This window comes from Somniosus microcephalus, unplaced genomic scaffold, assembly GCF_052327205.1.
Source record: "Somniosus microcephalus isolate GS21.2 unplaced genomic scaffold, FLI_Smic_1.0 unresolved_chr4, whole genome shotgun sequence".
NCBI classification, from domain to species: domain Eukaryota; kingdom Metazoa; phylum Chordata; class Chondrichthyes; order Squaliformes; family Somniosidae; genus Somniosus; species Somniosus microcephalus.
The window spans coordinates 38,320,777-38,344,385 of NW_028225182.1; the positions used below are offsets into that span (position 1 = coordinate 38,320,777).

A 23,609-nucleotide genomic window follows, 5' to 3' on the forward strand; every position below is an offset into this window, starting at 1 on the left:
CAGGGGCTCTCCCGCACACGTGTTCCACCTCTTAACCCCTTCTTTCAAGGGAACGGAAGTGCCGGTTTCCCACGCATGCGCAGTGCATGCACGAAACCGGCACTTCCGTTGGGCTTACGGGTGAGTACCCTGTGCGTACTCACCCGTGGAGACCCGAATTTCTGGGCCATTAACTCAGTAATTGTATCAGAAGCACAAAGGGTAATTTGTGAGTTCTGACCTGCTGCCTGAGAGCAATTAAACTCTGATTGACCTTAGCTGGTAATGAGTCCCTTGCCAAGCAATTAAACTCTGACTGACCCGGAGAACTGCTCACTTGGCACAATTAAATGTAGCGACGTTAGAGCAACAGAGCCCCACCTTAGCAGCAGATTAATACATTGTGCCTTTATATAGCAATGCGTAACACTGCTGTCCTCATAAAAACAGCATATCACCCAACTTTATATCATGCACAGCATCATGGAGGATCTAATAGTGTAACGTTTTCAGATACTATTACACTTCAAGTGTCATACTGTGGCAGTTGAACTCCAACCGACCCCAGGAACTACAAACAGTAATTAGCCTGTAATGGTCCTCGGGAAAACACAGCAATGCTTCCTTCTGGACTTAAAGGGGCACGTTGCACATGGCTGCATTTTGGCAGCGGAATAACACATTGTGCGTTACTTGGTATGACGCTCCTGTCCTGAGGGCATCCCCCAAACTACCACCAGCAACGCCACGGGAGATCAGCTAGCCCAGTGTTGTCCAATAGAAGTCGCTGACTAGCCACGGGTGTGACGAGGGCGACACCGTTTCAACCGCAGGGACTAATTTTAGTGGAAGGCGCCTCGTACACACACAAACATAGAAGATAGGAGCAGGAGTAGGCCATTCGGTCCTTCGAGCCTGCTCCGCCATTCAATGAGATCATGGCTGATCATCCAAATTCAGTACCTTGTCCCTGTCTTCTCCCCATATCCCTTGATCCCTTTAGCCTTAAAAAATATATCCAACTCTTTCTTGAATATATTTTATGAACCGGCCTCCACTGCCCTCTGTGGCAGAGAATTCCACAGGTTCACCACTCTCTGGGTGAAGAAATTCCTCCTCATTTCTGTCCTAAATGGCTTACCCCTTATCCTTAGACTGTGACCCCTGGTTCTGGACTCCCCGGCCACCAGAAACATCCTTCCTGCATCTAGTCTGTCCAGGCCTGACAGAATTTTATAGGTTTCGATGAGATCCCCTCTCAATCTTCTAAACTCCAGTGAGTATAAGCAGGTAAATGTGCTTCACAAGGGGGTATATTTACTTAAAACATCGACCGTCGTTCAGTAACCAAGGGAGTAGAGCAGCCACAATGATCAAAAAACACTCGCACCCTCTGCTTAGCATTCTACCAGCAAACACGCAAAAAGGCTAAAGTGCACACGCCATGCGAATAGGAGTATTGAGATCACATGACCAACGATAGTATCTGTTACACAATTTTTATTTACCAATCAGAAATGCAATTAGCCACATCTGGATTCCCAATTATCCACATCTGGACCCCCAATTATCCACATCTGGACCCCCAATTAGCCACGTGTGGCTAGTGGCCAAGGTATGTGGCAACACTGAGCTCGTATATGGGGAAACAAAAGACAAGGGAACATAGAAACATACATAACAGCAGTGTTATATGATATTACATGATGCGTTAGGGAACGCAATCGCAGAGGGGTAGGAAAAGGCAGCAGGGGGAAGCCGGATGTTTGCACTCCAAGGTTGCGACAGAGCAGATGTCCGGTGGCCTGTGGGGAGGTCTTAGGCCCACTAAACTTGTTGGGTCACCTGCTGAGCCTTACTGAGGAACTACCAGCTCTGTAGAGAAGGGATGAAGCAACAACACCCCTCGACCCTTGACCCCCCTAGCATCCCGCAACCCCGCCCCCCCACCCTCCATCCACTGAGCGGAGCTGAGCTGGTGAGAACGTCCACGTTTTAAACAACACGAGATAGACGAGACGGATTTGAGTACTTACCTCTTCATTTTCAATATAGATGTTGTCTTCTCCATTGACCGGCTGCGTTTCAGGAGGATGGACTTCTGCAATGAAACCCAATGAAGATGGGGTGAATGGACTTTGTAGTCATTTAGTACTGTGTTCAATTCTGGTCACTGAGGCACAAGGGAAACACAGGATAGGATGAATTTTTTTTTGCAGAGGGTTGTTAGGAAGTGGAATGTCCGATCAGGAACACTGAGGGGGGTAGCAGAATCCAGAATAGCTTTTACAATATTTGAAAAAGAAAATGTTTAAAGGATTATGTGGGAAAGGGCAGGGGATTGCATCTAAGGGGAGCGCTCTTTCAGAGAGCCGGCACAGGTAGGTATGTAAGTGAACAGACACAACTAAATGCTCACCTGAATGCACATGCATACACACGCACACATATATATATATACACACACACACAAACACACACACACATATATATACACACACCAATGTTCCCTTTGAGCTGCGCGGCTCCGTAGCCACGCAGCATTCCAGGGGTCCCGCGCAATTTTCAACGGCTGAAGGGTCAATAACCAGAGGGCACAGATTTAAGGTGAGACGGCTTCTAAATGGAAAAAAAAACGCTTATGCGCAGACTTTTGAAGGAGGCCGCGCAGCCCCAAAAGAAATTACAGGGAACATTAATACACACACACACACATTTCACATGCGCATATAGACACACACGCACACCTACAGACACACACACACACCTATATACACACATGCACACCTATATACACACATGCACACCTATAGACACAAACACCTATAGACACATACGCACACCTACAGACACACACACCTATATACATAAACACACACCTATATAGACACACACATCTATAGACACATACGCACACCTACAGACACACATGCACACCTATCGACACACACATGCACACCTATATACACACACACACCTATAGACACACACACACCTATATAGACACACGCACACCTATATAGACAGAAACACACCTATATACACACACACGCACACCTATATACACACATGCACACCTATATACACACACACACCCCTATATACACACACACACCTATAGACACACACACGCCTATATGGACACACAAACACACACATATATACACACATACACCTATATAGACACACGCACACCTATATAGACACATGCACACGTATAGACACACACACCAATATAGACACACGCGCAACTATAGACACACACACCTATATAAACACACGCACACCTATGTAGACACACGCACAAATATACACACACGCACACACCTTAATACGCACACACACACCTATACACACACGCACACATCTATATACACACGCACACCTTTATATACACACACAAACTGTTGGATCCGTGATTCAGAGGATATGCTGTTATAAAATAATCACACGGCTGCTGTACATCAACAATAAACAGGTCTTTACTGGAGGAGGGTAGTCTCATGACTGGGGGTACAGAGGCATGCGCAAAGCTTATATACCGGTGTGGTTACTGCCGGTACTACAGTATACAGGAGCTGTAAAAGTAGTTCTGACTTAAAGGCACATACACTACAATTCCTCCCCTTTTACATTAGTCGTACCCCTAATATTCAAATAACAATTAACATTCTTAACATGTACAGTAAACAACAAAAGTCCATTTATAGATTCAGTCTTTGGGGCGGCTTCCTGACCCTTTCGGGATAGCGCCTTTCCGGAGGTTCTTGTTCTTGGTGCAGAGGCGATTCTGACTCCTTTTCATCGGGTAGTTCATCGGGTTCCACTGCTACTGGGTCTGAAGTAGATGCTACCGGTATGTCGGGTTCATCCTCAGGTACTCGAGACATGGGGTTGACGCGTTCCTGTGACGCTAAGATCTGATCGACGTGGCGTCTCACAATGTTCTCCCTGACATCCACTGTGTACATTAATGGCCCCTGCCTTGTGCATATCGTTCCGGGTTGCCATTTCTCTGTTCGATAGTCACGGGCCAAGACTGGTTGCCCTACATTGAAGCTCCTTGTCGGCTTCTCATTGATGTGCTGGAATTGTTTGTCCTCAACATTTCTTCGCACATTTGGTCTGAGCAAGTCCAGACGAGATCTCAACCTTCGGTTAAAGAACATCATGGCCGGGGTCTGGTTGGTAACTGCATGTGTCGCGTTTCGGTAGGCTAATAAGAAATTGTCCATCTTATGCTGCAGTGGAATTTCATCGTCGCACATGGCCTTTATCGCCTTCTTAAAGGTTTGTACGAACCTCTCAGTCAATCCATTTGTGGCTGGATGATACGGGGCGGATGTGTAATGCCTTACCCCATTCCTTCTCATAAATTTTTGGAACTCGTCGGACACAAACTGTGGTCCATTATCAGAGCAAATCTGCTCTGGCAAGCCGTTTCTGGCAAATATGGTCCGTAGGACTGCAATTGTTTTCTCTGTAGTGGTTGAAGACATTTTTATCACCTCAGGCCACTTTGAATGAGCATCCACTGCTATTAAGAACATTGAGTCCATGAATGGACCAGCGAAATCAATATGCACCCGTTGCCATGGAGAGGAGGGCCACTCCCATGGGTGTAGAGGGGCATGTGGTGGTGCATTTTGGACCTTCTGGCATCCTAAGCAGCTCTTAGTTAGGTCTTCGATTTGTTGATCGATTCCCGGCCACCACACATAAGCCCTAGCAAGGCTTTTCATTTTCACTCCCCCCAGATGACCTCCATGTAGCTCCTTTAGCACTCTCTCCCTTAACTTGGGTGGAATCACCACTCTGGATCCACACATCACTGTCCCCTGGCATACTGACAGCTGTTCTCTTCTGGATGAGAATGCTGGCAACAGTGAGTCGCCATGTGCTGGCCATCCCCTCACCGTCAATTCATATACCCGCGACAGCGTCGGATCATTTCGGGTCTCCTTCTCTATATCCGCGTTTGTTACTGGCAATCGTTCAATTATTGATGAATAAAATATCTCGATAGGGTCCACTGCTGGTGCTTCCTCCACAGTAGGCAGTGGCAGGCGCTATAGCCCATCAGCGTTCCCATGCTGTTTCGTGCCTTTATATTCTATTTTATATTGATTCGCCCCTAGAAACAGGGACCATCTTTGTAACTGCTGTGCAGTCATCACTGGAACGCCCTTCTTAGGATTAAAGATGGAGACAAGTGGTTGGTGGTCAGTCAGCAAGGTGAACTGCTGCCCATGCAGATAGTGGTTGAATTTTTTTTACTCCCCATACTAGGCTGAGGGCCTCCCTGTCAATCTGGGCGTAGTTACGCTCGGCCGAGGTTAGTGACCGAGACGCAAAGGCTACTGGCCTCTCCAACCCGTCTGGGAATTTGTGCGACAGCACCGCTCCAATACCATAGGGTGATGCATCACATGCCAAACGAATTGGCAGTGCTGGTTGAAATGGGCCAACACCTCTTTTGATGTGATCAATTCCTTACACTTCTGGAAAGCTCGTCTACGTTCGTCATCCCACTTCCATGGTACCCCTGTTTGCAGTAGGGTGTTCAGTGGGTGTAATACCGTAGACAAATTTGGTAAGAACTTGTGGTAGTAGTTTACCAGCCCGAGGAACGACCTCAGTTGTGACACATTTTCCGGTGCTGGAGCCTTGACTACTGCCTCAATCTTGTCAGGGGACTTATGTAATCCCTCTTCATCGATGACGTGGCCACAATACGAGATCTGTTTCTGGAAAAACTCGCACTTGTGGCGATTAGCTCGTAGCCCATAGTCCTTTAATCTGGTGAGCACCTTCTCCAAATTGGCGAGGTGATCACCGTCATTTTCGCCTGTGACCAAGATGTTGTCCAAATAACACTGGGTCCCTGGAATCCCTTGCAGGACCTGATCCATCGCCCTTTGCCAGATAGCCGGAGCCGAGGCTACTCCAAACACCAGCCGGTTGTATTGGTAGAGAGCTTTATGAGTGTTGATCGTAAGGTATTGTTTCGAAGCTTCTTCTACCTCCATTTGCAAGTGCGCCTGGGCTAGATCAATTTTGGTGAAGTGTTTACCTCCAGATAGCGAGGCGAAAATATCCTCAATTCGTGGAAGCGGATATTGTACCGTGTGAAGGATTGGGTTCACTGTCACCTTAAAATCCCCACAGATGCGGACCTTCTTTGGTTCCCCAGGCGTATTACTCAACGACCTCTTCATTACAGGAACGATGGGTGTAACCCACTCACTCCAGTCCACTTTTGACAGTACTCCTGAACATTCCAACCCTTCCAGCTCTGCTTCAACAGCTGGTCTGATCGCATAAGGCACTGGTCTGGCCTTCAGAAACTTTGGGCTTGCATTTTCCTCTATTTTAATCGTTGCTGTTATTCCTTTTAGTGTTCCGAGTCCTTCCTGGAACACTTCTTTTGCGTTGGTTAGCATTTTTGACAGTCGTCCAGGTGTGACGTCGTCATCCTTTTTGGCCTCCACCTTCAGTGCCTGTATGGAATGCCAATCTAATTGTATCTTTCGGATCCATTCACGTCCTAGCAGTGGTGGTCCTCCATCTGGCAATACATATATATCCATTTTAGGTATTTCCTGGCCTTTATATGTCACTTTCACCCTTATTTTTCCTTTGGGGTAGACTTTTTGCCGCGTATATGTCTTCAAGACAATCTCTGTAGCTTTCAAGGGTATGTGTGAAAATAGCCGCTTGTAGTCTCTTTGATTTATGACTGTTAGAGCTGACCCTGTGTCCAATTCCATTTTCACTTGGACTCCGTCTATCTTGAGTGTAACCCAGATAGTCTGGTGATCCTCCATTTCGGTTACCTTATGTAGTTTCAGACAACCCAACTCCTTGCTTCCGGAGTCTGTGTCACTTTTCTGTTCGTCTGAACCACTGTCCATCACCTGGTGTACCTTTTTGTACTTCTCCTGTGGAGATTTCTTACTGTTGGTTTTCTTCCCAGACCTGCAGACTCTTGCTATGTGTCCTGCTTTCCCACACTGTCTGCACACTTGGTCCTTGAACCAACAATCCTTCTGGTCATGTGTTGTTCTGCCGCAGTGATAGCACTTCCCTGTTCCATAGGACATTTCATTGGTGCCATATTCTTGCGGTCTCCGTTGTATCTCTGCAGCGCCCCTTGCGGCTGCTTCGTGTGATACTGCCATACTGAAAGCTTTGTCCAGCGTAAGATCCTTTTCCGACAGAAGCCGTTTCTGGGTTCCTTCACTCTGTAGCCCACACACAAACTTGTCCCTTAACGTATCTTCTAGTCCCGCTCCAAACTGGCAGTGTTTCGATAGCTTGCGCAGTTCCGTTAGGTACTCAGCATTGCTTTCGTCTTTGTGTTGGTTCCTTTTATGGAACTTAAATCATTCTGCTATCAGCAGCGGTGTGGGGTTTAAGTGGTCCTGTAGGATTTCTACTATGCTTTCAAAATTCTTGTTTACCGGCTTCTCTGGGGTTATTAGATTTCGCAGTAACCCATAAGTTTTTGCACCCATGGAATTTAACAGAACCAGTGCTTTATTAGCATCTGGCACTTCATTTGCCCTGCAGTGCACCTCAATACGTTCCATATATGTCGCCCAATCTTCGACTTCATTGTCGAACGTAGAGATACTGCCACTCTTCGGCATCCTTGGGTGTGAGTTAACTGTCAAAATTGGCACCTCCCGCGCTTCCCCTTCTTCTCCGCTGGCACAAAATGGCGTCTCCCGTGCTTTCCTTCCTTCCCGCGCTCGCCCTTCTTCTCCGCTTCGGCTTCTAAAAATGGCGTCTCCTGCACTCTTCCTTCTTCTCCGCGGCTCAATGGCGTCTCCTGCGCTCTTCCTTCTTCTCCGTGGCTCAATGGCGTCTCCCGCGCTCCCCTTTCTTCGCCCCGCGGACCCTGTTCAGCCCGTGAGCCCTGGCTGTGCTCTACCCTCTCTCTCTCCGGTTTGTTTTCTTTTTCTCGACGCCGCTCGGTGTTCAACCCCCGGCTGTGCCCTGCGCTCTTCACCCTTTGTCTTACCCCGTCGACGCTGCTCGGCTTTCTCTCCGCCGTCGGTCGGCTCCAGCCACCGCTGCTCGGGAAGGGTCTGCACTGGACCTGTCGTCGGTCTCTTGCTGCTCGTCGTGGCTGGGGAACCAAGCCCGGCTCTCCACAGCCTCCCCTGCGAAGTTCAATCTCTGCCTGACGGCTGGGCGGTTGCTCGTGGTCGACGCCCGTGTTCCTGGCCTCGACTATTTTTTTTATTTTTTATGTTGCAGGTAGATTCGAATCGACACTCGTCGCCACTGTTGGATCCGTGATTCAGAGGATATGCTGTTATAAAATAATCACACAGATGCTGTACATCAACAATAAACAGGTCTTTACTGGAGGAGGGTAGTCTCACGACTGGGGGTACAGAGGCATGCGCAAAGCTTATATACCGGTGTGGTTACTGCCGGTACTACAGTATACAGGAGCTGTAAAAGTAGTTCTGACTTAAAGGCACATACACTACACAAACCTATACACACACACACCTTTAGACACACACACACCTATATACACACATGCACACCTATATACACAAACATCGATATACACACATGCACACCTATAGACACACACACAACCTATATAAACGCACACACCTATATACACACACGCACACCTATATACACACACACACCTATATACACACATGCACACCTATATACACACACACACACACCTATATACACACACGCACACCTATATACACACATGCACACCTATATACACACACACCTATAGACACACACACACCTATATACACACACGCACACCTATATAGACACAAACACACCTATATAGACACACGCGCACCTATAGACACACACACACCTATATACACACACGCACACCTATATAGACACACGCACACCTATAGACACACACACACAAATATATGGACACACAAACACACATATATATACACACAAACGCCTATATAGACACACGCACACCTATATAGACACACGCACACGTATAGACACACACACCTATATAGACACACGCGCAACTCTAGACACACACACCTATACACACACGCACACACCTATATACACACACAAACCTATACACATGCACACCTATAGACACACGCACACCTATATACACACATGGACACCTATATACACACACACACATCTATAGACACACGCACACCTATATAGACACACGCACACCTATATAGAATCAAACACACCTATATAGACACACGCGCACCTATAGACACACACACACCTATATACACACATGCACACCTATATAGACACACACACACCTATAGACACACACACACAAATATATGGACACACAAACACACATATATATACACACAAACACCTATATAGACACACGCACACCTATATAGACACATGCACACGTATAGACACACACGCGCAACTCTAGACACACACCTATATACACACACGCACACCTATATAGACACACGCACAAATATAGACACACGCACACCTATATACACACATACCTATACACACATGCACACACCTATATACACACGCACACACCTATATAGACACGCATACCTATATACACACACACGCCTATAGACACACGCACGCCTATAGACACACGCACACCTATAGACACACGTACACCTATATAGACACACCCACACCTATATACATGCACACACCTATAGACACACGCTCACCTATATAGACACATGCACACCTATAGACACACGCACACCCATAGACACACGCACACCTATAGACACACGTACACCTATATAGACACACGCACACCTATATACACACACACACACCTTTAGACACACACACCTATATACACACATGCACACCTACAGACACACACACCTATATATACACACACCTATATACACACACATACATCTATATACACACACGCACACCTATATACACACACGCACACCTATATACACATGCGCACACCTATAGACACATACGCACACCTACAGACACACATGCACACCTATATACACACACACCTATAGGCACACACACACCTATATAGACACATGCACACCTATATAGACACAAACACACCTATATAGACACACGCGCACCTATATAGACACACGCGCAACTATATACACACATGCACACCTATATAGACACACGCACACCAATAGACACACACACCTATATAGACACACGCGCAACTCTAGACACACACACCTATATACACACATGCACACCTATATAGACACACGCACACACCTATATACACACACAAACCTATACACACACGCACACACCTATAGACACACGCACACCTATACAGACACACGCACACCTATATACACACACACACCTATACACACGCACACCTATAGACACACGCACACACCTATATACACACACAAACCTATACACACACGCACACACCTATAGACACACGCACACCTATACAGACACACGCACACCTATATACACACACACACCGAAACACACGCACACCTATAGACACACGCACACCTATATACACACGCACGCCTATATGCACACATGCACACCTATATACACACACACACCTATAGACACATGCACACCTATATAGACACACGCACACCTATATACACACACACACCTATAGACACACGCTCACCTACATAGACACATGCACACCTACAGACACACACACCTATATACACACACACCTATATACACACACAGCTATATAAACACACACACCTATTTACACTCACGCACACCTACAAACACACACACCTATATACACACACCTATATATACACACACACATCTATATACACACGCACACCTATATACACACACGCACTTAAAGACACACACACACCTATATAGACACACGCACACCTATATACACACGCACACCTATATACACACGCACACCTATATACACACGCACACCTATATACACGCACACACACCTATATACACACACGCACCTATAGACACATACGCACACCTACAGATGCACATGCACACCCATATACACACACGCACACCTATAGACACACGCACACACCTATATACCCACACACACCTATATACACACACACACACCTACAGACACATACACACACCTACAGACACATACACACACCTACAGACACACACGCACACCTATATACACACACGCAGACCTATAGACACACACGCACACCTATATACACACACGCACACCTATATACACACACGCACAACTATATACACACACACCTATATACACACATGCACACCAATTTACACACACGCTCACCTATAGACACACGCACACACCTATATACACACATGCACACCTATATACACACACACACACCTATATACACACGCGCACACCTATATACACACATGCACACCTATAGACACACGCACACACCTATATACACACACACCTATATACACACACTCACCTATAGACACACACACACCTATATAGACACACGTGCACCAATAGACACACACACAGACATATATATATACACAAACACCTATATAGACACAGGCACACCTATATAGACACATGCGCAACTACAGACACACACACCTATATACACACACGCACACCTATATAGACACACGCACAAATATAGACACACGCACACACCTATATACACACACACGCCTTTACACACACGCACATACCTATATACACACACAAACTTATGCACACACACCCCTATAAACACACATGCACACCTATATACACACACGCACACCTATATACACACGCACACCTATATACACACACATCGATATACACACATGCACACCTATAGACACACACACCTATATACACGCACACACCTATATACACACACACACACACCTATACACACGCCTATATACACACACACCTATACACACACCTATATACACACGCACACCTATATACACACACATCGATATACACACCTATAGACACACACACCTATATACACACACACACCTATATACACACACACACACCTATATACACGCACACACCTATATACACACACGCACACCTATATACACACACGCACACCTATATACACACACGCACCTATAGACACATACGCACACCTACAGACGCACATGCACACCTATATACACACACACCTATAGACACATACACACACCTACAGACACACATGCACACCTATATACACACACGCACACCTATATACATACACACACCTATATACACACATGCACACCTATATACACACACGCACACCTATATACACACAGGCACACCTATATACACACATGCACACCTATATACACACACACACACCTATATACACACATGCACACCTATATATACACACATGCACACCTATATACACACACGCACACCTATACACACGCGCACACACCTATATACACACGCACACCTTTACACACACGCACACACCTATATACACACACACACCTATACACACATGCACACACCTATATACACACACACACACCTATAGAGACACGCACACCTATACACACACACACCTTTAGACACACACATACCTATATACACACACAAACCTATGCACACACCTATATACATGCACACATATATACACACGCACACCTATATACACACACACGCACCTATAGACACATACGCACACCTACAGACGCAGATGCACACCTATATACACACACGCACACCTATATAGACACACGCACACCTATAGACACATGCACGCACCTATATACCCACACACACCTATATACACACACACCTATAGACACATACGCACACCTACAGACACACATGCACACCTATATACACACACGCACACCTATATACACACATGCACACCTATATACACACACACACCTATATACACACACATGCACACCTATATAGACACAATACGCACACCTATAGACAGACGCACTCCTTTAAACCCACATTCACACCTATATATACACACACACCCATATACACACACGCACACCTATATACACATGCACCTATACACACACACCTATAAACACACACACACCTATATACATACACGCATCTATACATACACGCATCTATACACACACACACCTATATATACACACGCACACCTATATAAACACAATATGCACCGCTATATACACACACACCCACCTATAGACACACACGCACACCTATAGACACACACGCACATCTATATACACACACGCACACCTATATACACACACACGCACACCTATAGACACACACACCTATATACACACACACCTATGTACATACACGCACCTTTACACACACAACCTATAGACACACACGTATGCCTATATACACACACGCACACCTATATACACACGCACACCTATATATACACACGCACACCTATATACACACACACACCTATATACACACACGCACACCTATATACACACACCTATGTACATACATGCACCTTTACACACACCTATAGACACACACGCACGCCTATATATACACAAGCACACCTAGATACACACACACACCTACATACACACATGCACACCTATAGACATACGCACACCCCATATACACACACACCTATAAACACACACGCACTTATACACACACCTACACACACGCACACCTATACACACACACCTATATAGACACACACACACCTATAGACACATGCACACACCTATAGACACGCCTATAGACACACACGCACACCTATAGACACACGCACATCTACAGACACACGCACACCTATATACAGACACGCACCTATATACACACACACATATATACACACACGCACACCTATATACACACACACCTATGTACATACATGCACCTTTACACACACACCTATAGACACACACGCACGCCTATATATACACATGCACACCTATATACACACGCACATCTATATATACACAAGCACACCTATATACACACACACACCTACATACACACACGCACACCTATAGACATATGCACACCCCATATACACACACACCTATAAACACACACACACACATCTATATACACACACGCACACCTATAGACACACATGCACACCTATAGACACACACACACCTATATAGACACACACACACCTATAGACACATGCACACACCTATAGACACACGCCTATAGACACACACGCACATCTACAGACACACGCACACCTATATACACACGCACCTATATACACACACACCTATATACACACACGCACACCTATAGACACACATGCACAGCTATATACACACACGCACTCCTATATACACACACACACCTATATACACACATGCACACCAAGAGACACACATGCACACCTATACACACACATGCACACCTATAGACGCACACACACACACCTATATACACACACGCACACCTATATACACACACACACCTATGCACATACATGCACCTTTACACACACACACCTATAGACACACACGCACGCCTATATACACACACGCACTCCTATAGACACACACGTACACCTATAGACACACACGCACACCTATAGGCACACACGCACACCTATAGACAGACACACACCTGTATACACGCACGCACACCTATATACACACACGCACACCTATAGACACACACGCACACCTATAGACACACACATACACCTATATACACACACGCACACCTATATACACACATGCAGACCTATAGACACGCACGCACAACTATATACACACATGCACAGCTATAGACACACGCACACCTATATAGACACAATGCACACACCTATAGACTCACGCACACAACTATAAACACACATGCACACGCAAACCTATAGACACACACGCACACCTACAGACACACACACACACACCTACAGACACACACACACACACCTAAATACACACACGCACACCTATATACACACACACACCTATAGACACACACGCACACCTATATACACTCACGCACACCTATAGACACACGCACACCTATATAGATACACGCACACCTATATAGACACGATACGCACACCTATAGTCACACACACACACCTATATACACACACGCACACCTATAGACAGACACACACACCTATATACGCACACCTATATAGACACAATATGCACACCTATAGACACACGCACACACCTATATACACACACGCACGCCTATAGACACACACGCACACCTAGACACACACACACACACACATATATACACTCATGCACACCTGTATACACTCACGAACACCTATAGACACACACGCAGACCTATAGACACACACACACCTATATACACTCACGCACACTTATATAGAAACAAGATGCACACCTATAGACACACGCACACACCTATATACACTCACGTACACCCATATACGCACACACACCTATATAGAAACAATACGCACACCTATATAGACACACACGCACCTATATACACACATGCATCTATATACACACACGCACACCTACGTACTCACACGCACACCTATAGACACACACACCTATAAAGACACACACACACCTATAGTCACACGCACACACCTATAGCACACATGCACACCTATATACACACACACTTATATACATACACGCACCTTTACACACACCTATAGACACACACGCACGCCTATATGCACACAAGCACACCTATATACACACACCTATATACACACGCACACCTATATACACACACGCACACCTATATACACACACACTCCTATATACACACACGCACACCTATATACACACACACGCAGACCTATATACACACAAACACCTATATACATACACGCACCTATACACACATGCACACCTATATACACACACACACCTATATACATACAGGCACCTTTACACACACTCACACCTATATATACACACGCACAGCTATATACACACATGCACCTATATACACACATGCACACCTACAGACACACACGCACACCTATAGATACACGCACACACCTATATACACACACGCACACACCTATACACACACATGCACACCTATAGACACACACACGCACACCTACAGACACACGCGCACACCTATATACACACACGCACACACCTATATACACATGCACACACCTATAGAGACACACGCACACACCTATATACACATGCACACACCTATAGAGACACACGCACACCTATATAAACACACACACACCTATATACATATGCACACCTATATAGACACGCACACACCTATATACACACATGCACACCTACAGACACACACGCACACCTATATACACACACACACACCTATATACACACACGCACACACCTATATACACACACGCACACGCCTATATACACACACACACACCTATATACACACACACACACCGACAGACACACACACCTATATACACACTCACACCTATATATCTACACACACACACCTATATACACACACGCACACGTATAGACACACACGCACACCTATATACACACATGTACACCTATATACACACATGCAAACCTATATACACACACGCACACACCTATACACATACACACACCTATATACACACATGCACACCTATAGACAAACATACACACCTACAGACACACACACACCTATATACCCATACTCACACCTATTGACACACACACACCTATATACACACATGCACACCTATATAGACAAATGCACGCCTATATACACACACGCACACCTATATACACACACGCACACCTATATACACACATGCACACCTATATACACACACACCTACAGACACACACGCACACCTATACACACACACACACACACACACACACCTATACACACACACACCTATATACACATGCACACCTATACACACACACACCTATATACACACACACCTATACACACACGCACACCTACAGAAATGCACACCTATATACACACACGCCCACCTATATACACACGCCCACCTATATACACACACGCACACACCTATATACACACACGCACACACCTACATACACACACGCACACCTGTATACACACACGCACACCTATATAGGCACATACGCACACCTATAGACACACGCGCGCACCTATATACACACATGCACACACCTATATACATACACGCACCATTACACACACACACCTATAGACACACCGCACGCCTATATACACACGCACACCTATATACACACGCACACCTATATGCACACACGCACACACCTATATACACACATGCACACCTATATACACACACCTACAGACACACACGCACACCTATAAACACACACACACACACACCTATATACACATGCACACCTATACACACACACACACCTACCGACACACACACATATATACACACACACACACACCTATACACACACACCTACAGACACACACACACCTATATACACACACCTATATTCACACACGCACACCTATACACACACACCTACAGACACACACACCTATATACACACACGCACATCTATACACACACACACACCTAGACACACACACCTAGACACACACCTATATACACACACACCTATATACACACATGCACACCTATATACACACACACCTATATACACACACACACAGCTATATACACACACCTATAGACACACACGCACACCTATATACACACACACCTAGACACACGCACCTATATACACACACGCACACCTATAGACAGACGTACACACCTATATACACACATCCACACCTATAGACACACTCGCACCCGTATAGACACACACGCACACCTATACAGACACACGCGCAAACCCTATATACACACACGCACACCTATACACACACCTATACACACACGCACACCTATGCACACATGCACACCTATATACACACACGCACACACCTATATACACACACGCACACCTATCGAGACACACATACACACACGCACACCTATATACACACACGCACACACCTGTATACACACACGCACACCTATATACACACACGCATACACCTATATACACACACGCACACCTATATAGACACACGCACACACCTATATACACACATGTACACCTATATACACACATGTACACCTATAGACACATACACACACCTATATACACACATGTACACCTATATACGCACACCTATAGACACACACTCAAACCTTTAGACACACACATACCTATAGACACACACGCACACCTTTAGACACACATTCACCTATATACACACATGTACACCTATATACAGACGTGCACACCTATACACACACACACCTATATACACACACGCACACCTATATACACACACGCACACCTATAGACACACACACCGACAGACACATGCACAAACCTATAGACACACATACACATCTACAGACACACACACCTATATACACACACGCACACGTATATACACACACGCATACCTATATAGACACACGCACACACCCATATACACACAGCAACACCTATATACACACATGCATGCCTATATGCACACACGCACACACCTATATACAGGCACGCACACCTATAGACACATGCACGCCTATATACACACATGCATACACCTATATACACACACGCACACCTATATACACACACACACACCTATAGGTACACACGCACACCTATATAGGCACACAAGCGCACCTATAGACACTCACACCTATATAGACACACAAACACACATATATACACACACACCCCTATATAGACACACACACACCTATATAGACACACAAACACCTATATAGACACACAAACACACATATATACACACACACCCCTATATAGACACACACACCCATATATAGACACACGCACACCTATAGACACACACCTATGTAGACACACGCGCACCTATATACACAGGCACACCTATATACACACACCCATAGACACATGCACACACCTATATACACACACACCTATAGATACACACGCACATCTATATACACACACGCACACCTATATAGACACACATGCACACCTATAGACACACGCACACCTATAGACACATATGCACACCTATATACACACGCCTATAGACACACACGCACACCTATATACACATGCACACCTATATACACATACGCACACCTATATAGACACACACGCTCACCTATAGACACACGCACACACCTATAGACACACATGCACACCTATATACAGACGCACACCTATATACACACATGCACACCTATATACACACGCCTATAGACACACACGCACACCTATATACACATGCACACCTATATACACACACGCACACCTATATAGACACACACGCACACCTATAGACACACGCACACACCTATAGACACACATGCACACCTATATACACACACGCACACCTATAGGCACACACACCTATATAGACACTCACGCACACCTATAGACACACGCACACCTATAGACACACGCACACACGTATATACACACACGCACACCTATATACACACACGCACACCTATATAGACACACACGCACACACTTATATACACACACGCACACCTATACGGACACACACGCACACACCTATATACACACATGCACACCTATAGACACATGCACACCTATATAGACACACGCACACACCTATGTACAAACACGCACACCTATATAGACACACTCACACACCTATATACACACACGCACATACCTATATACACACACGCATGCACCTATATACACACACCCCTATATACACACATGCACATGTATATACACACACACAACCTATATACATGCACGCACACACCTATACACATACATGCACACCTATATACACACACGCACATGTATATACACATACGCACACACCTATATACACACATGCACACACCTATATACATACATGCACACCTATATACACATGCACACCTTTAGACACACACACCTATATACACACATGTACACCTATATACACACACGTACACCTTTAGACACACACCTATATACACACACACCTATAGATACACACGCACACCTATATACACTCATCTATAGACACACACACACCTATATAAACACACACACCTATATACACACACGCACAACTATAGACACACACACACCTATATACATGTCATGAATCTTACCATTCATTTAGAAATGACTCATGAGATAACACTGGGCGGCCAGCTGGTGGCGCCGTCCAAGGAAAGTATAAATACTCGGGTGTGGGCCCAGCTTGCTCAGGACGTTTTGTAACCAGGAACTAGTGATGTAACTAGAAACTCATGGTTGTGAAACAGTTGATTAAAGCCTTGTTAACCAAGTGCTTAGTAGTTTTCTTACGTCAATTTTATCAACTGTGTATCGGCTACTCGCTCTGAGTGATTTCGTGAACAGCCAGCTACGACTTCAACTGTAGAAGGGAACTCCGACGTAGTAATCAATCCATCATGGACAAACTACTCAGACCCGCCCGTCTTGGCCTGGACCCGAATTCACCTACAACTGCTAAAGTATGGAAACACTGGTATCGTACCCTCAGCAACTTCCTCAGGGTGTGTGGTGAGAATGTTCCTGATAAATTAGAGATACTTGCCAATTATGTATCTCATGTGTTTGACTATATCGAAGACTGTGTAGACTACGGCCTCAATTTTCATTGGGCCGTGAGGTGGGCTTTTAGGCGTGCGGGAGGTTAAAATCGCAAAACCTAGGGGTCGCAACCCCCCCCGCTTGGTTCCCGCCTCCACGCCATTTTAACCTAGGTGTGTCTGATTGACCTGAATCAGTCTCGCCTGCAGCAGGCGGGACTGGTCTTTAGGGCCCTTAAACAGCACTGATTGGCCTTTATAATCCCATTTTAACAGGCCCTTGCCTGTTTAACCCTTTTCCCATGTAAAACACGCCTTGTGGGGAATCACACCTGTGAAACCTGGCATGAACACTATTGGCTTGTTGACTATCAGCTGCAGGTCCAACATTAAAGAGGATATTTGAGCAGTCATCATTTGCAGGTGGCAGGACTTTGTTGTCTCAGGTCTGGGGGAACTTTTACCAGGTCTAGCCACACCTGTGGAAGGTTGGAGCCTCACACACTTCTCCAGTGTGACCTCCTGCGAGACCCCTCTCGCCACCCTCACTCAGCGCTTCCTCAACTGAGGCATCTACCAGAAGCATGGGAGGCCTTTTTTTCCTTCGCTTCTTGGCATTAGAGGACCTCCAGCACCAGGTGCGCCAGCAACAGAACCAGGCACAACAGCAGCACCAGCAACAGCAGCAGCAGCAACAGGAGCAGCAGGAGCGACAGGCTGCTGCTCATTCACCTGAGGCAGCACAGGCCAGAAGGGGCCAGCGCATGGAAGCCCGTCGGCGCAGGAGATACCCCCTAAACAGGGTCTACAGACACAGGGTCAGCTACCTCAACATGACTGAGCAGCAGTGCCAAAGGCGGCTCTGACTTTCGCGACAGGTGGTGACTGACATCTGCGCAATGATACAGCAAGACCTGCTGCCCAGAGGACCAGGTGGACATTCCTTACCAGTGACCATCAATGTCACCACCGCATTCAACTTTTTTGCCTCAGGCTCATTCCAGGGATCAGCAGCAGACATCAGCGGCATCTCCCAGTCGGCCGCACACACTTGCATCACGCAGGTAACCGATGCCCTCTTTGCCCTCGCGCACAATCACATCCATTTCACCAGGGATCGCGCAAATGTGACGGCGCGAGTGGTTGGATTAGGTCATCTGGCAGGCTTTCCAAGGGTGCAGGGCGTCGTTGACTGCACACATGTGGCCCTTAGGGCACCCCCTCGCAAACCAGGTATTTTTGTCAACTGCAAGGGCTTCCACTCCCTTAACGTTCAGCTGGTGTGTGACCACAAGAAGGAGATTTTGCATGTTTGTGCCAAGTACCCTGGCAGTTGCCATGACTCCTTCATACTGCGCCAGTCTAGTGTGCCTTCGCTATTCAGTCCGCCAGACCAACTTCACGAATAGCTACTTGGAGACAAGGGCTGAGGACTTGGCTAATGACGCCATTGAGGAGGCCAGCCAACGAAGCTGAGGAGCGCTACAACTGCAGCCACATTTCCACCAGATCCATAATCGAGCAAACCATCGGCTTGCTGAAGATGCGCTTCAGATGCCTGGATAGATCAGGTGGAGCCCTGCAGTACTCAGCAGCCAGGGTCTCCAGAATCGTCGTGGTTTGCTGTGCACTCCACAACATGGCACAGCGTCGTGGCTTGCAGATTCCTGAGGACCAAGTGGCTCCTCTCATACCCTCCTCAGATGATGATGATGAGGAGGAGGAGGAGGAGGAGTGTGAGAATGAGCATCCTGCAGAGGCCCATCAACCAGCGGCAGCATTACACAAGAACATAGCTGCTCGGGATGCAAGGAACGCACTCATCCTGGCCAGATTTGCTTAGCCTAGTAAATCAAACTCTTTTGCCTCGCAGCTTCTTACCTGAGCATCGACAATGGCCAAGACCCTGCGGATTCCGAGCTATTTGACCAGCATCCTGACAACTGCAAGTAATCCTAAGCCCTCAATGTGAAAGCCCCATTCGCGAAATGACACACGCCAGAACTGCAGCAGTTGCCATCAGAATTTTTATGAAACACACACAACTGATGGCATTTTTCCAAAATACACAGCATTTCACCCAAGTGACTACCCTTGTGGCTATTTGTGCTTTATTTTCCTCTTACGCGTGCTCCTACGTAATGGTTCCCCTGTGGCTTTAGCAGATGTGGAGGCCCCTTACTCACTTTCCTGCTACTCCTGTCTCGACACCTTTGGCGGGCGTCCTCTAGGGTGGCGAGCATGTGAGGGCTCGCCAGCAGTCTGCTGCTCCTGCGGCTGTGCAGGAGTTGAGACGTCTATCTCCGTTGGGTGTGGACTCCGGCGGGGCTCTGACCGAGGGCTCTGCAGTGGCATGGAAGTGTGAGCACTTGGAGAGGAGCCTCCACTTCCTTGATGTCTGCCACCAACCTCCCTCTCATGGGTCAGGTCCCCCTCAGTGCCTGCAAGTGGCTTGAGAGCAGCTTGCTGCACATCAGAGGGGCCATGGGGACCCGTATCTGCAATGGCAGTCCTACTCAGAAGGACTTCCATGAAGGTCTGGTTTCTCTATTCAATAGATGACCATCCACTCCTCCAGAGATGTCATTCTATTCTGAACACTCACCATGTTTTCCATACCCTGGTGACTAACCTCCTCCATGGCCGTAGCCCTCCTCTCCTCTACTATAGCCAGCCTTACCATGGAGGCAGCAATAATTTCCACGTAGGTAGCCATCCTTTCTGTGTTGAAGCGTTCATGCGCCACTGACTCCACAAAGGCTCTGCTCATGTTCGCTATGGACTCCTTCATTCGCTCCACACTCGCAGCGACCCTGGAGACAAAACCTGCCAGAGACTCCTGCATCTGTGCCTGGAGTTCCATCACCTCTGATCTTACAGATGGACCCAGAGGCAGGGGGTCGACATGCAGCTGGGCCCAGCTGGCAGAGTGCTGCGCCCACCGACGAGGACTCTCCACTGCTGCCCCTCTCTCCACACTCTGCTGATGCACCAGGTGACAACACTACTCTATGTCCCGAAGGTCCCCCCCGAGGTGTGAGTGTCTGCGCTGGTGCTGGGTGCGCTTATTTCTGATGACGCTGCGCCCTCAGAGGTTGCAGATTCCTCTGAGGAGTCTGGCTGCTCAGGCTCTTCCTCCTGCAGAGTGGGGACGGGGGCTCTCGATGGTCCTGT

General features: G+C 46.6%; 1 protein-coding gene across 1 annotated transcript in view; it reads right to left on the reverse strand.

Moving 5' to 3' along the window:
* LOC147090578 (chloride channel protein ClC-Kb-like) overlaps window positions 1–23,609 on the reverse strand; it is a 151,758-nt gene that overhangs the window by 18,369 nt on the left and 109,780 nt on the right. The window contains exon 18 of the mRNA XM_085977326.1: window positions 2,016–2,080. Coding sequence (XP_085833452.1) covers window positions 2,016–2,080 — 65 coding nt within the window. The remainder of the gene's footprint in view (window positions 1–2,015; window positions 2,081–23,609) is intronic.